Source organism: Myxocyprinus asiaticus, chromosome 38 (genome assembly GCF_019703515.2).
Source record: "Myxocyprinus asiaticus isolate MX2 ecotype Aquarium Trade chromosome 38, UBuf_Myxa_2, whole genome shotgun sequence".
NCBI classification, from domain to species: domain Eukaryota; kingdom Metazoa; phylum Chordata; class Actinopteri; order Cypriniformes; family Catostomidae; genus Myxocyprinus; species Myxocyprinus asiaticus.
The window spans coordinates 27,637,035-27,657,663 of NC_059381.1; the positions used below are offsets into that span (position 1 = coordinate 27,637,035).

At 38.2% G+C, this 20,629-nt stretch overlaps 2 protein-coding genes across 6 annotated transcripts in view; one reads left to right on the forward strand and one right to left on the reverse strand.

The window, feature by feature from the left end:
* Positions 1–20,629, reverse strand: part of LOC127429322 (protein sprouty homolog 2-like) — a 362,364-nt gene that overhangs the window by 45,066 nt on the left and 296,669 nt on the right. The window lies entirely within an intron of this gene.
* Positions 1–20,629, forward strand: part of LOC127429314 (Krueppel-like factor 8) — a 62,056-nt gene that overhangs the window by 34,377 nt on the left and 7,050 nt on the right. For 3 of the 5 annotated variants that reach the window (XM_051678272.1, XM_051678273.1, XM_051678274.1), the window contains exons 2-3: positions 9,342–9,446; positions 16,855–17,299. In XM_051678272.1, the coding sequence (XP_051534232.1) occupies positions 9,342–9,446; positions 16,855–17,299 (550 nt within the window). Of the gene's footprint in view, positions 1–8,753; positions 8,863–9,317; positions 9,447–16,854; positions 17,300–20,629 lie in introns of those variants that run through there. The other 2 variants (XM_051678276.1, XM_051678275.1) reach the window with 2 other exon arrangements.

A 20,629-nucleotide genomic window follows, 5' to 3' on the forward strand; every position in this document is an offset into this window, starting at 1 on the left:
ATGTGCTGAGTAGGCTAAGACAGCTCTTTGCCCCTCTATTTATTCTCTGTGCTTACATGTGTACTAAATTTAGGCCAGAGTGCTAAACCTGAAACAGGAGTTGCTGTAGTTAGATAATGTCAAGACTGATTGATTGAGATTTTAATAAGTTTTTTTTGGATGCACATTGCGCAAGGTCTGGTTGGGTGAGTATCTAAAATAACACGATTTGTGGCACTGATATTACGTTGGAATACAATGTTGGGAGATAGTGGTTGTGCCATATCCACATATTGTTTGACTTTGATACCAGTTTCTCACTTTTCATTATTGGGAAAAAAGTATTTTATTTCTCATTGAGAACAAAAACGTGGACATATTGTTGATACATGTCCTGTTGGACTTGTGATTTCACAAATTTCATGTTTGAATCATGTTCACACTTGTCTTTCTCAATTAGTACAACTTCATTGACAACAATACATCTTGTTTTTGGAACCGGCTTCAGTAAATGGTATATCGTCCTCTTGTGGTCTCCCAACGCTATTATGCTAGACTGTTAAACAGAGGCCAACTGAGTTGGAAAGTACACTAATTGGGCTTCTCATTTAAATGCCGGCTAATTTGGATATATCGATGCCTCAAAAATATATTGATAAAATAACGTCCCGATCAATAATTTATATATCTTTGTTTTATGAGGAACCATTAATTCGTACAAACATTGTTTCATTAGATTCAAAATGTTTAATGCACAAAATCTAAATGTAGTTAAACATAATCAAGGCTTGTCTATGAACACATGGAAGAATTATATTTAATCATATTTATTTATATGCACCAGTATACAGTAATACATACTAACCTAATAAAAATCATTATTTACTTACATATATTTTTACTAAAAACTTCACATCTGATATTTTTCCTTAAGTTCCCAAGAGGTTTTCTATAAACAAATGACATGTTTCAGTTTTAGTGGCCAAGCATATTTGGAATTACACTAATGCACAATTATTGGATCTAGAGCACTGTAAATTTTAACCTGCTCAGCTCATTGGCCTTACATGTGCTTTGAGTATACACTACAGAAAACAGATGCGTACATACAGTAAGCACAGCGAGCAGCGTGTACAGACTATTTATTTCATTAAATCGCAGCCTTTGAGGTTTGATAATCGTAGTACATCATATCGCGATTTCAATTTTATTTTGATTAATCATTTAGCCCTAAGATGTAGACTTATTAAAGCTGTTTTATTCTACATGGAGAGGGTCCCCTCATGGGGGCTGCCATGTTAGGATCACATGACCATCTGAAACTACTCTCTTAATCTCAGTAAGCACCCTGTTATTTGACACTTTCACTCTTGGATTAAATAAATCATGACTGAAATCTATTGATTTTGAATTATGCTGCATAAAGGGATAGTTCACCCAGAAATGAAAATTCGAATAATACATACTACCCTAATAAAAGTAATTACTTGCGTATACATTTCCTTAAACATTTATAAGTGAACAGGGTTTGCAAAAACTAAAACTTCACTCACTTATTTTTTGGAACAGAGTTGTCAATGTTATATAACACTGAATTATTATTGTGGAAGATCGTTACGCTTATTATTATAAAACTGAATTCTGTAGTCCTAATATATTTTTGTTGTATTTCCTGCACCTGGAGCCTATATTTTGGTGGAAAACTGAAAATGCAGTATGTATTTGACAGTTTATAATGTTCTTCATTACAATTATGGTCATCTCTTCCTTCTTGTTGTATTTTTACATTTGTATAGCAGCTACAAATTTGGAATTGCACGAATGTGAGAACCAACAACACACCAATCGCTGTGGAAATAGCGTATCACAAGGCACATGCGTGCACACAGAACAGTGTGTCACCTGTTCACTATGAAGTGCACAGAGACACTGTTCATTTACTAAAATCACTACCTTTTACGATTTAATAATCGCAAACGCCCATATCTTGATTCTGTATATCCATATCTTGTTAATTAATTGTCCTGCCTTGAAGGATTGTGAAATTGGTGGAATGATGCACTCTTTAGGAAATAGTGGCAAAATAAAAAGTACATTGAAATCATCAGGATATTCACAATATTGCTTAATTTTATATTGCCAGCAAAATCACCTCAATTATATAGTGAAAATTCGATATGTTGCCTAGCCTAGTTCTTGCTCATAAATACTTCACTCCTACCTCCATCTGCCTCCATCGTCAAGAGAAAAGATGAGGTCTATGAGTGAGGCAGCTCTTGCACTTTGGAATTTGGCCAAAGGTTTTACTTGTGTACTTACAGCGGTCAGAGAAACCAACTACACAACAACAGGGAAGGCCCTGCTGGTAGCAAAATTGTCTCACACTGCTCAGAGAATGACCCACACCTCCCTGACCTCTCTGCATATACCCCTGCTGCACCCTCTCAACCACTCCTCCAAGGGGGTTCCAGTCGGGCCTAGCCGTGGTATGGAGCATGAGCCAACAGCCAATCTCGGGTTACATGATTGTGCAACATGCGGCTTTGAACACTTTTGGCCCTTCAGAGCTGAAGTCCTTCAGCTTCCTTCTCAGGGCCTCATGTATTATGAGTTTATCCTCTTCTGGTTCCAGTAAGCCTCATGGTCCTCTACCATCAACCTTTTGAACGATCTTAAACCTTAAAGAGCAATGATTTATAACAAGGTTCTACCTCAGTTGAGGGTCAAGTTTGGAGAACTGGGAGTTACCAGGACTGGGAAGCCCTTGATATTTTTCTGGAAGTACCCAAGAGATATATAACGTGACATGGCATTAGGGTTGGGTTTTTATGGCTGACAGTTTCTGTAAACAAATTTTTTGATGTGGCTTCCTTAAAGGTATACAGTAGTTCACCCAAAAAAATGAAAATTGTCAACATGAGTGAGCGGAAATGGTGACCAAATTTAAATTTTTGCATGAACTATCCATTTAAAGTCACAAGGTGTTTTTATGTAAAGCTTTGGGGGAAAAACTAAGGTGAAATTGGGAAAGAACAACTTGATTTTTTTCCTAAATATGTCCTGACCACCATCTGCATTTGAGAGCAATTTTGTAAAATTTCTTGGCACTGTGTTGAGAGGGTTGGTTTTCTTGCCAATCCCATAGAATTAGGTTTAGGTCAAGGTAATGTACACAGTAAGTTTTATTTTCCTTTAAGCATTATGAAACCAACAGGAAACACCTTACAGTCACATACCATAGGGTGATTCTTCCAAAACCACCATATTTAACCCCAAATCCAAACAAAAAAATATAAAATTATATTTCGCATAAAGAAAATGACGCATACATTTAGGGCCATTAAGATGTTTTGTATTGTGACATTATTTTCAGGACACTAAGCACATTTTACCAACCAATTATCATTACTGTAACGCGTACGTACAAATGTTTTTTTGTTACCGTAATGCAGTCTTTTTTTTTTTTTTACTGTATTATAATAAAAAAAGATAAGATACTTTTACTTTTTAGACAATTATTTCTGAAGTTAAAATCAGCAAAAATGAAAGGGAGTACCTACAATGATGTTTAAATAGTTTACAATTTAAATAATTTAGCTTTTCTTTCATGTTGTGGTAATGAGAATATCATAATGACCTTTTATTTTTTTTTTTTTTTTAATGAAAATTGGGTTTTAAAATGTGTGTAACTGTCATGAAAATAATGTCACAATGTAAAAAATAAATAAAAATGGCCCTAAATTCAGGCTTCATTTTCAATATGAAAAATACAGGTTAATTTTGTATTTGTTTTATTGGAATTTAGAGTGAAAAAGGACATGGGGCCTCATGCAGTGTTGGGTAAATTATAAAATAAAATAATCCCCTAAAAATAACTAACTACTACTCTGAAATTATAATCAGATTAATTTGATTACTTCATTAAAAAGTAATCACATTACTAATTACTTTACTTTTAAGTTACTTTCTAAAACATGTACAAATGAACGTAAATTCACATTTTAATTGTATTACATATAAATAATATTTTTAGAAATATTTTTAACCCAAGTAATGTACTTAAAAATAATTACTTTCATTGAAAGCCAGTAACTGTAATCTAATTATAAAAATGTAAAATTACACTACTTTTTGTGCCTAAAAGTAATTAGATTACATTAATTACTTTGTAATCAAATTACACTCAACACTGGCCTCATGTATAATACTTTGCATAAAAGTCAGGGTTTTTTTTTTTTTTTTTTTTGCTCCCAATTTGGAAATGGCCAATTCCCAATGTGCTTTTAAGTCCTCGTGGTCACGTAGTGATTCACCTCTGTCTGGGTGGCGGAGGACGAATCCCAGTTGCCTCCGCGTCTGAGATCGTCAACCTGCGCATCTTATTACGTGGCTTGTTGAGCGTGTTGCCACGGAGACATAGCGCGTGTGGAGGCTTCACGCCACCTACTGTGGCATCCACGCTCAACTCGCCACGCGCCCCACCGAGAATGAACCACATTATAGCGATCACGAGGAGGTTACCCCATGTGACTCTACCCTCCCTAGCAACTGGGCCAATTTGGTTGCTTAGGAGACCTGGCTGGAGTCACTCAGCACGCCCTGGGATTCGAACTAGTGAACTCCAGGGGTGGTAGCCAGCATCTTTACCACTGAGCTACCCAGGCCCCCAAAAGTCAGATTTGCATATGTACAAAAGTTTTCATATGCATAAAACCGTACGTACGCCAGAACCTGCGCAAAGTTCCAGTAAATCAGAAGATTGGGCTTACATGCACGTGCTTCATTACCCACGTCTCCTTCCCGAAATATCTATATATGGCGCTTACAACACTTGTTTTAACTATGCATAACCTCATCTACATATAATTACCATATGCATATTGCCATCCAGACATGTAATACTTCTGCGTTCAACTGTGCGAGAAACTTGGAAAATAGTAGATAAAACCGACTGAAGCTTCATGTTGCATGTGAGCTGACGTTGCTGCTAATGTTTTTTTATTTTTATTTTTTTATTACAAATAAAAATACCTAAACATCCTTTAGATCAATTTACATGAGAAACATAATTGTATATTAAAGACTTACATTTTATTATATCTAGAATATATCTTATTATAAGCCTATATTTTTTAAGTGTCTTATTCTCACACCACTGGGTAATTATTTTTTAGTGTAATAAGCGTAAACCTAACCTAACTTGTGCAATTTTCCATTAGTAAAACAAAGATAGTGATTAAGAAAAATATCTTTGTAGTGTAAAACACTACCTTTTTTGGCCTGTTCAACTACTGAATATGTCTGTTGATCAGGCCATTCCACGTCAGTCAGAGTCAAGTGCGCATCACATATCATCTTTATTTGAATGTTGTCTTTTACCCCAGAACTTTGATTTCTATTATAGAACATGATTCCAAGCGGATACCCTTAGCAAATCGAAAATATGATGAGCCAAGAAATCCTCACTGTCATTAAAAATACTTTCCATCCATATGCCGAGGGAAAGTCTTCCAAAAGCAGCGCATCCATTACCAATATTTCCTATTTAACAGCTTATATTTGAATGCACTTTCAATTAGTTATGTAAAATAATAATATAGCCTAATATTAGCTGGATAAGTTATTTTTGATTCGAGTGCTGAAATCCATACTTTATTCGAAATGGGATTTATTAAAAGAAAACCAGAGTTTATAATCAGTCTGTTCAGTTCATTACTTGTCAAATTGTTGTCGCCAATTAATACACCAGTAAAAGAGTGTGTATGCACAGTCAAGAGTGTGCAGACGGTGCGTACAGATTTACGCCGTTTATTTTTTATAAATTCCAATGTGTGCGTGGGACATTTCGTACGCACAAAATGGGCATCGCACACATCGGGATTTATAAAAATAAACATTTATACATCAGGCCTCAAGACATTTTCTTGACAGGTTTCGTGATAATCACCCACTAAGTAGAAAATACAGACTTTTAGCAAAATCATAATGCCATGTTGGTATTGTTCTTTTATTGGAGTAGTTGAGTGAATTGTAGGTAGCCAAGTTGAAGAACTCTTTTTAAAATACTGTAAGTAATGTTGGGGTTAGGTTTGGATTGTTAGGTTAGGATAAGACTATAAAAGCTGTCTTAGCATTCCAATACTCTCCAAATATGAGTACCAGTGAGTATGACTCTTTTTGTAGTAGGAGGGATGGACAGAAGGGTGTATGTGGTGAGCTAGGGTTGGGCGATATGGCTTAAGAATTTATATCTCGACATTTTTCTGCAAATCGACGATATTCGATGTATATCTCGATAATTATGTTTTTGCTCTGAAATAAGTGTGTTTTTGTTTTTAATCAGAGGAACCATCATTCATCTAAACAGCCATTGTTGCCATGTAGAATTAATATTTCAACGGCATTAAATAAAAATCTATTTAAAAATGATGAAGGCATGTTTCCCACAGTTTTTTTCCTAAATTAACACAAGGGAGAGTAAAATGTAATCATTTTCATTGATTTGCATGTTTATACTTATATTTAACATACAATCATACATGGAAGCTTAATAAAAACTTTATTTACCTTCATATATTTTTACTAAAACATTTTTCTTTGTGAATGAACAAGTTGTGCAAAAACTACTATTGTTTGGAACCAGATGATTATTGCATAGTACTAAATTATTACTGTGGAACCCAGTCAAGTTTATTATTATTATTATTATTATTATTATTATATAATATTGAATTATTATTTTCAGGATAATATTTTTTAAAGATAAATTCATATATTTCTGTCCTATTTACTTGACCCTAAACTGGGGTTTTTATTTTGTCACTTCAAGTAGTCGTGTTTATTTCACCTTCACCAGCTTTTATTATGAAACGGAAAGTGCAATGTTTTTTTGACAGTTATGAGTTTCGCACCTTGTGAACCGCTGTCAAATTCTCCTTTACTGTTCCGCGTTTGTAGATTTGTTTAATAACTTTATAACGTATCTAATATTTGGAATTGCGCAAATGCTTGCACCTGCAGTACTTCACAATGGAGGTGAACTGTGCTAAAAACATGAGCCCCAGCCACCCCCGCATGCACACAGATCAGCGCATCACCGGTTCATTCTGAAGTGCACACAGACCATGTTTATCTGTCTTTAATCGCAGCCTTTGCCAGTTAAATTATCGCATATGATCATATCTTCATTCTGTTGTTATTTTGATTAATTATACAGCCATGAAGGATCGTGAAATTAGTCTGTTGATGCACTCTATGAAACTTAATGGCCAAATAAAAGACTCATTAAAATCATTGCGTTATTCACGATAGTTGAATTTTACATCGTCAGCAAAATCATCGCGATTATATCATGGGTATTTGATGTATCGCCCAGCCCTATGGTGAGCTATGCAGTCCAGACAGCCATGCTACCCACGCTGCACTGGGGCGGGGACTCTTTGCTACGGGGGCTTGGGAGCAAACGCCATGACCCAGATTGTGATGGTTCCCTCTTCCCCACCCCCATTCATTTCCCTCTCTTTTTCTCCTCTCTTCCCCATTCTTTCTTTTTTCTTTCTCTATTCTCTATCTATACTGTCCACTCTACTTCATACTTTCTTCTCTCTCTAATCCCTGACATTGCCTCTCATGGTAATGAGAGCCCCCTCCTCTCTCCATAACTTCCTGCTGGGATATACAGGGGCTGGGGTCACACCCACCCCACCCTCTTTTATTCCTGGAACTACCCACAGCACAAGCTCCCGGGGGAGCTTTTACATAAACACACACACACACAGTGATTTCACACCGATATACATCATTGTGTAGATCTTGATGTTTGTGTGTTGTAAAAAGGCTAAAAGTGTGTTTATCTTTTCAACCAAACCTTTTCCTGCATGTTTTACTACATTTTAATACTTGAAAAATGGCATTTGGGGACATTCTTCAATATGATCCAGTCGTGACGTGAAAAAAAAAAATTATTCAGAATTTTGAATTGATTCATTTCAAACGGGACACCTGAAGAGATTAATGGAAATGAATCAAATCTGCCAAATCCAACACCATTCTTACTACTGCAGTTTTAATTGGAGCTCCATCTGAAATTCAGACTTTTGATAGATTTATAGTCTTCTCGTAATATTGTGATTTATTTTTTTCTCATAATGCTACGACTTTGCTCTCATTACATTCAGACTTTAAAATCATAATATTATGACTTTAATTTCATATTACAACTTTGTTCTTGTAATTTTGACTTTACTCAGAAATCTTCGGCACTAAAGCACCATTATATTTTGGAAGCTTATTGGCCGAATAAAAAGTGGATCAAAATCTTTGCAATTGCGTTCACAATGTGTTCTAATTTTATATTGCCAGCCAAATATATTGTGAATATTCTATATTTTCTCCAGCCGCAGTCTTGGTAATTTGGTTACACTGGTTTTTCTAAGACAACATTAGCAGCTTAAAGTACAGAATGTATGTTTGTTCGTGTGTTTTTGTTTTGTGTGTCTGTACCGGGGGGCAAATTGAGTATGGCCACACCCCATCTTATGGGGGGGCCACACCTCTTTGTGGAATCTGCTGCAGTCTCTTGACTCCAGACTCCCACCCCCATGCCTAAGCAATACCACATTGCTCTCTCTCTCTCTCTCCGCTAATACTGCTGGTCTACTCTGAGAGACTAGCCTCTCTCTCTCTACTCGTTCTTAAAGAACTGGGTGTGACTCTGCTTAGCTGAAAGAGGGAGGAGAAACAGGATTGCTGGCTAACACTCCCTGCTTCTGGTTCACTCGCTCTTTCTTTCTTCAGTTGGTCAGCGTTAGAAACAGGATATGCTACATCTTTTGTTTTTAAACCTAGTAGGAATTCACCATCTCTGTTAATTAGTTCCTAAAGGTAACTAGTTTTAGTATCAAGTCTAGTCTAGGTCTGATATCTTGACTGTTTTTTTTTGTTTCTCATCCTTAATGTCTTACCTTGTCTTCAATTCTTCCTCCATCTTCACACATTACCCACATTTGATTGACCTGTACTTGATTTCCACTCTGTGGCTAATCATCATCATCTCTCTTTTGTTCCCTGATATCTCTGCCCCCCACCCCAACTCGAGCTTAAGAAAGTCTAACTAGATTCTCACTCTCATCCCCTCAGTCTGGTGATGTTCATTAACTCCCTTTCTCTCTTGCCTCAAAGTAACTTTTCTGTCTTGTTCTTTTTAATTTCAAATTTTTTGCAGACTTTATCTCTGGTCACTTAAAGCGAATTGTTGTTGATTTCGTAAATCTGGAGTTTAGTGTTCTGCTAACTCTCTGCACCATCGGTAAGACTACTTCTCGATGATTAGCTCATGAATGTTCTCCTTCTCTAATTCGCAGTGTCAGACGAGTCCGAAGAATTCCACTGCAGCCACCTCTGAGCCGGCTGAGGAGATGCCATCCATACAGATCAAGCTGGAGCCAGAGGAGGTGGAGTGTGTGGTGGTGAGTGGGCTTTGGTCATGTGTAATGTGTGTCTGCAAGTTTAACTTCATGGGAAGGAGACATGTAAGGGAGGAGGCGGGGACAACAGAATTATTGGAAAGGGGTGTGGTCACAGTGTTATGGGAATGGTGTCAATGGTTTTAGGGTTCCTCTAGGATTCCTCTAGATGGGGAATCTATCTCTCTAGATAAGGCCAGGGCTTGTCCAAAGGTTTGGCCAATGTTTACTTTGTTTACTATGTTTATTTTGTGAATGCTTTACCATTAGTTTTGCAATATGTCTCTTCGATTTATGATATGCAGACTTGTGAATATTGGCAGAAGGTCTGGTCCGCTTTGCAGCTTATTCTGGTCAAGAACCACCCACTTAGACAGGACGATGCCACCTGAGTGACATAATAAGCAACCAACCACAGTTCTCTTCTTTTTTTTTTTTATGTGACATTTAATTGGTACTATGAACCTCGTAATCATTGTCCAATTCAGACGCTTTTTTATGCAACGTTTAATCACTGCTATGAACCTCGCAAACATTGTCCAATTCAGCAACTAGTTCTTCCTGAAAAAGTGCATTGATACAGCCTGGTACCTTGAAAATTTGACTTTGTTTCTCGGCGGACCAACAAAAACTAAGTGGAGCTTGCAGTTTTTTTAAATATTTTGCCATTTTTGTATACAATATGCACCAGACGATATGTGAGCAGCACATGGGCGTACCCTCTGAGACAGAGACATGAAAAAGGCTAAATCCATTTTTTGTAGACAGCTACACTTGTCTACTTGGCAAGCTACATTTCTCAAGATTTAAGAGATTCACTGGCCATTTTTAACATAAAGAATCATTGCTTGGAAAACCTTTTTTTTTTTTTTTCATCACTAATTATACAAGCATTAGGAAATGGAAGCATCGTTTACAGACAGTTCCCTCCGCAGGAGTGGAATAAGTAGCTGTGATGCCATCTTGCAGACCAAAGTTCTACCTAATAAGGAGATAATATATGTACTGCACTAGTGCTCTTACCCCCCACTTTGTGTTCATCTCTGTCTGTACCTTTCTTTTTCTGTCCTTCTGTATCTTTCCTTCCAAATCTCGCCAAGGCCCTAATAGGATATATCGAGGGAGGCTTCCGTTCTGCTGTAGTCATGGCAACGAGGCTCTGGCGGGAGTTGGAACGACTGTGATGTAGCCACCCAACACCCGTCCACCTGAACACACACACACACACACACACACATTCTTACACACATTCACAATACCCCACCCCCTCACAACCCTCCCACTCCCTCACAATACACTCCTTAAACCATAAAACACACTCAACACCACATACCTGCAGGGTTACAGTCACACACGCATGCACACAAACTCACATTTGTACACACACACACACACACACACACACCATACGTTCACATGCTCAATGCACATGTGTATACACACAAGAACACACCCACTGTTGAGCTATCAGGGGCATTCTTGCACAAAATGTGCTACACACCCTTTTATCCTCTTCTGACGCACACACAATCACAGCCTTGTCTCCGTCTAATGCGCTTTTACCCAGCCAGAGCTTCATAAAGACTCGACTCACAAATACTGTTTATTTGTGAAAAGCTTCGCCACTGTTATTCTGGTCAAAAATTCTTAAAATGGTCTATTGGAAAAAAAGTCTTAAGCAGTTGAAGGACTGCACTATCCATAATCCTGAAGAGAGATCCACCAATTAAAGAAGTCTCTACCGTTGAAACGCAATTTGCGGCAAAAGAGCTTGGTAGTGATGTTTAAGTTGGCCTCCCTACAAACTCAAGCTACTTGTATATGTATATATCTAAATATTTTGCAAAAAGCTTTAAAAAATTGTTTTTATACTTCTAATCAACAACTATGTTTTTGATTTGATTATGTCATGTGCAATGCTTCATGGGGTATGTAGTTCATTACCTCCAAAAAAAAAAGTGCTTGGTAAACTTTTCTATAATAATTCTGGACAAAGTCATAAATAGGTGTTTATTTATCTGGAAACAAAGTCAAATTTGCAAGTTACCTGGCTGCTACAATGTGTGCTTCTGAGGAAGAACTAGTTGCTGAATTATTCAAACACTGGTTAAAAAGTCTAAAGCAGTTCTTCATTGAGGTCTACTGTTTTTTTTGTTTGTTTTTTTTTCTATCCTTGCTTTTGAAAAAGTACCTCAGTGTACCAGCGCCTGACTGCCATTTAAGTTCTGCTGTTGATTTCACCTGCGTAATCCAGTACGCCAGGCGGTTGTGAAAAGGAAGTTAGGGGCTTGCTGCTGGTGCCAGGTATTCCAGAGCTCTGCGCTCAAACACACCAATGTTTGTTTATCAAGTTGGTCATTAAAGACAGCGTGACATTGTAACCCATCATATTCACGGGCAGTTTGTTGGCGACTTGTTTATAATAGAGATTACGTGACACGCCCTCTCAAATGCTAGGCAGGGCCCTCTCAAACAACAGTAGTTGGGGATGATATTAGCATCTTGCTTCTCCCCTATATTTTATCATCCATATCTCTGCCTTCATGCCACACCCTGCAGACATGGCCTGTACAAGTCACAAACAACAGCCCAGACCTGCAGTGGGATAAGAACGGTGGCTGAAGCCGACTAGCATTCAGTAACTCTCTTGCTTGTGAGTTAATTAAGCATAAAACCCATACAGCCAATAGATGGAAGCAGTAGGGTTCCGGAAGTAAATATCTCACAAATGTTTGCATCATAGGCATTTGATTTTTAACGGTAACATATAAATCTTTCAAGAGCTTTAAGATTTAGATGATGTCCTTCTGTAGTAGCCCCAAGATTTCAATTTTTATAAAAATCATTTAATATCTGAATTCCCAGTGCAGAACTACACTACCCATAACTTTGAAGAGAAATCCACCAATAAACCAAATTAGCAAACATCCGTACCTGAAAAGAGACAAAATGAAAAGAGCTGAAAGAGTTATAATCAGTCTAAAATTCTTCTATACCAACATTAATTTACAACATAATTAGAAAAGCAAAAAGGCAAAATTACTGACTATTTAATGGTGCAAGTGTTTTACATTTACACCCTAATGAAACTATCAAGTTTAGCTTTGCATACTGCAGCATCGTCATCATCTTATCTTTGAACTTCTAACTTTTTCATTCTAGAGTTGACACCCTCTCTTTTTCTGCCTTTTGTGAATTGTAAAATAATTTGTTGTGATACTGCCATGAATGTCTAAAACTGTCCTTTTCCGAGACTGGAAACTATCAGCGCAAATAGGCTAGTTGTTTTCTAGCCTTTGTTTTGTTGTCTTTTGTAATTGATTAATAATCTAATTTGCAACAAAGATTTTTCATCAGTTTAGTGGGTGATAGAATGTAAACTTGATGAAACCCCTTGTGAATATTATTAATGTCCAATTTCCCTGTTAATGGCCATTGGAAAGGTCAGTGGAGAGTCATGCCGTCATCAATCCATCATTCCTAACAAAATTAGACCAAAGATAATTTTTTTCCACCAAAAACTCGCATAAGAGTTCCGATGTTACCCAAGCTCTCTCTCACTCTCTTGTATCTCTCTCAATTTTTTTGCATTTCTACACTGAGAAACAGGGTTCGGTGGTTCCATGCTGCCAAACTTTACCATGAGCACTTCCTCTTCTCTCATCGTTTCTGAGACCTCGAAGCTCTTACATCCGAGTCTTAAGCAGACTTCTGGATAGTTGTCTGTTTGTTTTTCAAAAAGCAAAAAAAAACAAAATTCAAAGCAAGATAACTTGGTTATCCTTTACAGGAACCAAGACACTGAGTGCATTTACATAATGCTGTTAACCATATGCTGATAACTACCAAAAATCTGAGAATGCAAGAAAACCGCATTTACGTGAGATTTGAAATCATCTGGTTATTCTCTGCTTTTGAAGTCAAAACATAAACGCACAACACTTACACACATTGGAAAAGCCAGAAAGAACTCTTGCAAAAACATTAAATGTCCATTTATTTATTTTGTGCCAGGGTCCTTCATGCCCTTTTGGCCTTTAATTTGCGATAATCACCTGTTAACTGTAGCTTATCCCTTCAAAACAACTCTTAATTTTATTAAAAGATGTGAATTCAAGATATGCATATGTCGTTCTTGTCATTTGTTACGTTTTGTTTGCATCTAGTTAACATAGGCCATATGCATAGCCAATATTATCATAGTCATGAAAGATCACACATCCTCAACACAAAATCTATAGAATTGGTTTTCATAATGGCAGCCACAAGCCTGGTCCTTATCTCAACATTCACTCACTGCCACAAGCAAGACTGTTTCCTACAACTGCTAAAAGAGATTGAACACACTCAATTAACAACCTATACTGCACATTAGTGATAATTGGGTCACTTATCGATGTTGTTTTCCAGACTCCAATGCAACATTTTTTGGGATATCTTTAGGTTAGATCAATAGGAAAACAATTCGAGGACGAGAAAGGTGGAGCAAATGAAGGGCGGGGATGCAGAGAGAGTGAGGTGGCAGGGTGGAGAATTGGGAGAGAAAGCGTGAGGTGGGTGGAGAGAGAGAGAGAGAGAGAGAGAGAGAGGGAAAAATGAGTCAGCTGAGATACCTCCCAGTTTCCATGGCAACCAGAGGCCTTCTTTCTGTGTTTCGCTCCCACCCCGGCCCACTCATTCTCGTTTTCACTCACTATTTTGCTCCTAACACCTCTAGATACACAGCTCTGCTATACAATCTCTGTCTGTACCTGTCTGGACTTTTTAGTGGTTTGACTTCATGAGAATTTACTGTGCTTTTGTTTTTGATGAATGTCATCAAAGATTATTTAGCAGAGATGGGCAACTTCTATTAAAATGAATTGGAGAAATCGGAACACTCAACCAAGGAGCTCTGAGTGCCCAACGGTCAACGGATGTAGAAAGGAAGACCCGCTTTACAGTTAAAAGAGCCAATCACCTTTTAGATACAGACATAACCTGTCAATCAACTCTAGAACGCACATGCTTATTAGCTATTCAAGCCAGGAAAATTGCACTTTTTATCATAATATTATGTAAATAATCACAATTTATGATATGAATATATGACCAGTATTGTCAGATTTTATTGTTGATTTGAAATATGTTTGTAAACGACCCGTGTTCGGTCAGGAAAGGAGGAAGCTGGGACCCAGCTGAGCAGTCAACATCAAGTTACTTTAACTTTTTAACTTGTCCAGCAGTGTTTGTGCTACGGACATGAATGATACCTCAATTTAAAAAAAAACGAATTCTCCCCTTTTCTCCCCAATTTGGCATGCCCAATTCCCAATGCACTCTAGGTCCTCATGGTGGCGTAGTGACTCGCCTCAATCCGGGTGGCAGAGAACGAATCTCTGTTGCCTCCGTGTCTGAGACAGTCAATCCGCGCATCTTATCACGTGGCTTATTGAGCGCATTACCGCGGAGACCTAGTGCATATGGAGGCTTATGGTATTCTCCGTGGCATCCACGCACAACTCACCACGCGCCCCACCAAGAGCGAAAATCACATTATAGCGACCACGAGGAGGTTAACCCAACGTGACTCTACCCACCCTAGCCAATTGGTTGCTTGGGAAGCCTGACTTGAGTCACTCAGCAGGCCCTGGATTCGAACTTGCGATTCCATGTGTGGTAGTCAGCGTCTTTGCTTACTGAGCTACCCAGGCCCCCCAAATTTTGTGGTTTGTTGATAAGAGGTGTGCTATTACTTTTCTAAGCAATTGGACATACAATTTTTGCCTTGCATTGAAGGAGGGACCCGAGCCATACCTAGAGACCAGAAGATCATAGAGACTTTGGACTGAAATCTTTAGACTTTGGTCAGTAAACAGCCACCTAGAACCGCTTAGAAATATGCTACAAACATTCAAAACGCCTAATGGGCCATTAGACCCATTGTGTGTTCTAATATGTTCTTCCGTAAAAAAAAAAAGCGAACTGCGCAACGAATGGAAACGAGTGCTGGTGTCTCCGCTCAAGACGTGTTTAATGGTTGAAGTTCTTTTAAATTGACAGCGTTTTAAAAAAAAAAAACGTGGAGCTCTTGTGCAAAACATTAAAAAAATCTACCTTTTCACAAACTGAGATGATACGTTTCTACCTTTTGTAGCAGTGTAAATTTAGCAATTTTTTTTTAATATTTTCTATATTTATGTGTATAAATTCATAACATGCTTTGTGTTATAATACCATGGGATTACCATAGTTTAAAAATACTAGCTACCACAGCTGCGATGAGGTTTCTGATACAGGTGATGAGGAAGTTACAGTAATTTTGGCATCTTTTCTCTTTTGACTGTCGCAATCCACCGCTCTTGGTTTATTCCTCTTGTGAAAAGTTGTGGAAATGGAAAAGTGGATTTTATCTTTTGCTGTTGGTGGTTAAACAAAAATAATGTTTGCTGTGGTCTCCCATTCACCGGGCATGCACCACTCAAAGTGTTTTTTTGCTTTCACCTAAGTTAAACACATACAAAACCCAGTCTGTATTACTGATCCAATGCACAGACCTTAAGGTTGGTTATGGGTGAAGGTTGTACACACACAAACACACACACACACACACACACACACACACACACACACACACACACACAGACAGATTAGACTAGTGCTTTGTGTGTGTGTATAAATGTGTGTGTCTGGTCTTGGCTGTGTTGAGCTGGACCCATGCCAGGGTCAGGCCTTCTCCTCTGCAGCTCGGAGGCCCAATCCAGCCAGCCATTGTTCCTGTGTTTGTGGAGCTGCTGTACATTTGAGTAGAGTGCTCCGTACTAGAGCTGCATAATCATCTGCTGATCACCTCTCTCCACTCCTTATATGGATAGCTCACCCAAAAAATGAAAATTGTCACCATCTACTCATCTTCATGTTGTTCCAAACCTGTATGACTTTCTTTTATGTGTGGAATGCAGAAGGATAGCTCTAGTCACCATTCACTTTAATTGCATCTTTTTTTCCATACCATGAAAGTGAATGGTGACTGAGGCTGTAACCTGTCTAACATCATCTTTTGTGTTCCACTGAAGAAAGAAATTCTTAAGAATTTGGAACAATTTGCAGTGTAAATGCAGCCTTATAGACTTTCCGCTGGTTATGTTATTAATATTAATCGAACAATAATATTGACTAGAAAATGAAAAAAAAACTCACTGCTCTTAATTTCTTTCTTTGTACTTTATTACTTACTGTTTACTTGAATACTTACTTGGGAAAAACTTGAAGCCATATTTTTGTAATTGAGAAATACTTGGCTTTAATTTCCGTTAATATTTTAATATTTAACTTTTCTTAAATGTAATATAATTTATTCTGTTGAATTAAAATTGGTATTCACTATTGGAATTTTGTTATCGTGACAACTCTATTCTATCCATCTCTACAGAAAGAGGAGCCGTTAGATGATTGTCCCGAACCTACAGACTTCAAAATCAAATCCTCGCCACCTCCACTCTGTGACATCAGCACCCAACCAGCCGATGCCGACCAGACGGAACCTGTGGACCTGTCCCTCAACAAGCCCCGCCCTTCCCTTCCAGTCGCCACGGCAACCTCGACCTCCTTAAACCCGCCACCCCAGAACATCATTCCCACTGTGCTGTCACCGGGCTCCATCCTGGCATCCACAGGGGTTGGAGGTCAACAGATCCTGCACGTCATCCACACCATACCCTCCGTGAGCATGCCCAGTAAAGTTGGGCAGCTGCAGACCATCCCTGTGGTGGTCCAGTCTTTACCGGTGGTCTACACGACTGTACCCACAGACGGACTGGCCACCACAGCCATCACCGTGCCTCTCATTGGGAGCGACGGGCGGTCGGATGGAACAGGTGAGAAGCTGTCTCATGCGGTTCTTTAATTTAGTACAGTACACATTGCACTGGTGTCAGGTAGCAGCCGGTTGTGCTCTGACCTTCCAACTGAAAGAGCTATAGTTCCACAACCACATAAATCTACATAATAGTTTCAGGATAAAGGGTCTGTCTACCCCTTCTGAAGGGTAGACCCTACCCTCTCTGCCTCCTGCCTTCTGAGGAAGCATCGCAACTGAAATCAGTCCCACCAGGATTTCGCTGCACATATTCCTGATTATTGTGGCACAATTTGGCTGAATTTGCTAAGGCTTTGCTCAAAAATTGCGACATTGTTTGCATAGTTTTTTGGTGTTATTTTTGTTGTTGTTGAAAATTCACAAATAATCATAGTATACTTGTGTAATTAGAGTCAATGATGGAATATGCAGTTAGCAAGCAAAAAATTATAAATACAATACATTTAAAAAGGTGAAACCTGTGATATGGCTAATATGAATTCAATGGAAGACCCTTAATTACTTCTGTATTAACATTTTCTGTCTCAGACAGTGCAAGTAAACTTTGGTAAGGTTAAAATAGTAGAAACTGTAAACTAAAAACACAAATGAGGAATTAGCCTAACCTGTCTCGATTATTACATCATTGCAATTATTTGATTTAACCTGGATTATCTGAGAGAACTGCAGTTTATTGAGCATTTTAAATTCCAAACACATTGTACTATTCAAATAAGGTATTTTTATGCGAATATAGAAATGCCAATCATAAACACATCTCATAAATGTTGAGTCTCATTTTCTGGTGCAACAATGCATTATGTGAGCACTCCAATTGAACTGAGGCCTTCATTAACCCACACCTTGGACCATTTAGAGCAACTCTTGAAGAGCGCGTAAAGATTAAATGTTAGCTTTGATGTATACGCACTGTTTAAAAGTTTAGACAAGGTTTTCAATAGTGAAAGCAAAACGTTCCGGTTTCACTTTAACATTTGTGTAATGACAAATGTTCTTGATCGTTGCGGGTTTATACACGCAGGGTTAATGACACTCAGTGACGCAGAAGAGGATATGAGGAGGAGATGCTTACTCTGTTACTGTGGAGATGATACAATAGTGCGGCTGTGCAGTTTGATATGTATCGACAGCTTCAAGCTTTTTGAGCTCTTGTTTTGCCACTGTCAATATGGAGAAAAGCGATCGGATTAAATCCGATTCAGTTTATGCGAAAACTTGCGGAAATTATACAAAATTAAAAGCTACCGCAAATAATATGTGAATAATAATAATGCAAGGACTGAGTTTGCATAAATTCCTGTAGGGACTGTGAAATGGATCCTCCTAAGTGACTGATTTGGAATGCTCTTCATAGGCAGCAACTCTATGTGCCATTCAATTAGTGCTCCTCGTGCAAACCACACGGAAGACTTGACTTACAATTGATTTCAGTACAGGTGACATGAGAGTAATGGTGCGATAGTCTAACACCCTGTCTACACCGGACGTGGGCGAAGCATCGTGTCAAAGGCAATAGAACCCCACTATAATCAGTGATGCTGTCTACACTGAAAGCGTCCGTTGCGATGCGTCCGTCGCGCCGACAGTAAACGGGTGTCCCGTTCCATTATGCGCAGCACGCGCTGGCGCTACTACTGCCAACAACACAAATAAATGGTTTAGAATGTTGCCATCGACGTGTCCAGTGTGGACAGCCTCAAGCCGTTGCATGTAGACAGGGTGTAATAAGCGTAAATGTACATAGCACACACACATTGAGACAAATAGCCAGCTTTTCATTATTTTAAGCTTTTTTTTTTTTCGGTACTTTTCAGAATCGAATATATTATAAAACGTTTTCTCGCTTTGTCTGCTATCTTTGTTCTTATTTGTTCACTGATCTTTTCACAGGTACCTACCTTTTGGCACAGTCTTTGTGTCGGGTGTGTGCCTCAAATGGCTTAAAATGCTGCCTTCGTAGGGATCACAGGTTTTGAAATCGAGCTCAAGGCTCAAATAAACCTACTTCAGTAAAGTGACACATTCTGCCCAAAAGATGAAAAGTTTTTGTAGTTGTGTTTTATACATTTGTTTAGTTCAACTTATTGAGCTGCTCACAGAATTTAAGGCATCATAGGCTGACAAAGCAAGAATTTTTTTAGACTATTACTTATTATTATATAACAAATTAACATATACTTCATTCAAAACTGAAGTATTGTTAAAAATTGTTCAGTGTAAATAAATTAGATTATTTTGCCCAATATTTGTGTTTGCTATGTATTAGTAGGCTTGTTAGAGTATCCACGCAGTTAGTTTAGCAACATGCTAATGCTTAAACGCTTGACATTTTTAAGTCGAGTAATGTGTGCAAGCACTATTTTTGTGTCGTGCAGAGTCGCTGTCTATGTAGAGTGTTCCAAATCAGTCACTTACGATGTTCCATGAAGGTTAGGATGCTGCCTTTAACCCCATTCACATTGGCAGCGACTTTGTTGATGGCTGTCGCTAGTCTCTGGGTGTTTCTCAATGCTAAAAAACTAAAATCTAACTTGCATTTTAATGAAGACCAGTCTTGCCAAGCTACCTTGGAAGAACGAACTTGGAAGGACAGGAGAATGTAGAACGCATCTATTGCAAGTTTTGAGATGTGCTGCAATCTTCCTATTGCGAAGTTGCCCGTCCCAGCACATTGGTGGCCAGTGAGAGAACTACTGGAATTATCACACACCAGTGACGGCATTATTATCATCACACCAGTGAGGTTTTGCAGGACTAGTGACACATTAAAAGGATAAAGACTGTAAACACTTGTTTCCTCCATGTGTTTTTTACTTTATTAAAATCATGCCCAACAAAACAACAAATGTTGATGGAGAATGACGACTCTCTCGAGCCATCAGATTTTCGCGAGCTTACAGCAGGAAAATCTTGAGGTAAAAATTTTACTTTGGCAGTGGATGATGTCAAACGAGTCCATGAGAACATTAGAACACACAAGAATGCACATTGAGAAACACCCTTTGTATTTGTTGCTAGTGGGCGTTCCTACTGCTGTCGCTCTAACATTATTGGTCGGCTGCATAACTGATCTGATCGCAGATGAGATACATTGCTAGTTAAACTAAGATATCATTCTTATTTTACAAAGAATAATTGCCTCTGAAAATGAACAGTCAGCAGTGGAGAGTGTTTTTATTTAAACTGCAGTAGTGCATCTTATCATTAACAAGATAAACGATTATCAATTTATAAATCAAACTTACTCAGAATGCTGACAATTTCTAACACGGTTTTCCATGCATCCTTGTTTTATTATATCAATGTATGTGGTTACAGACAAATTATA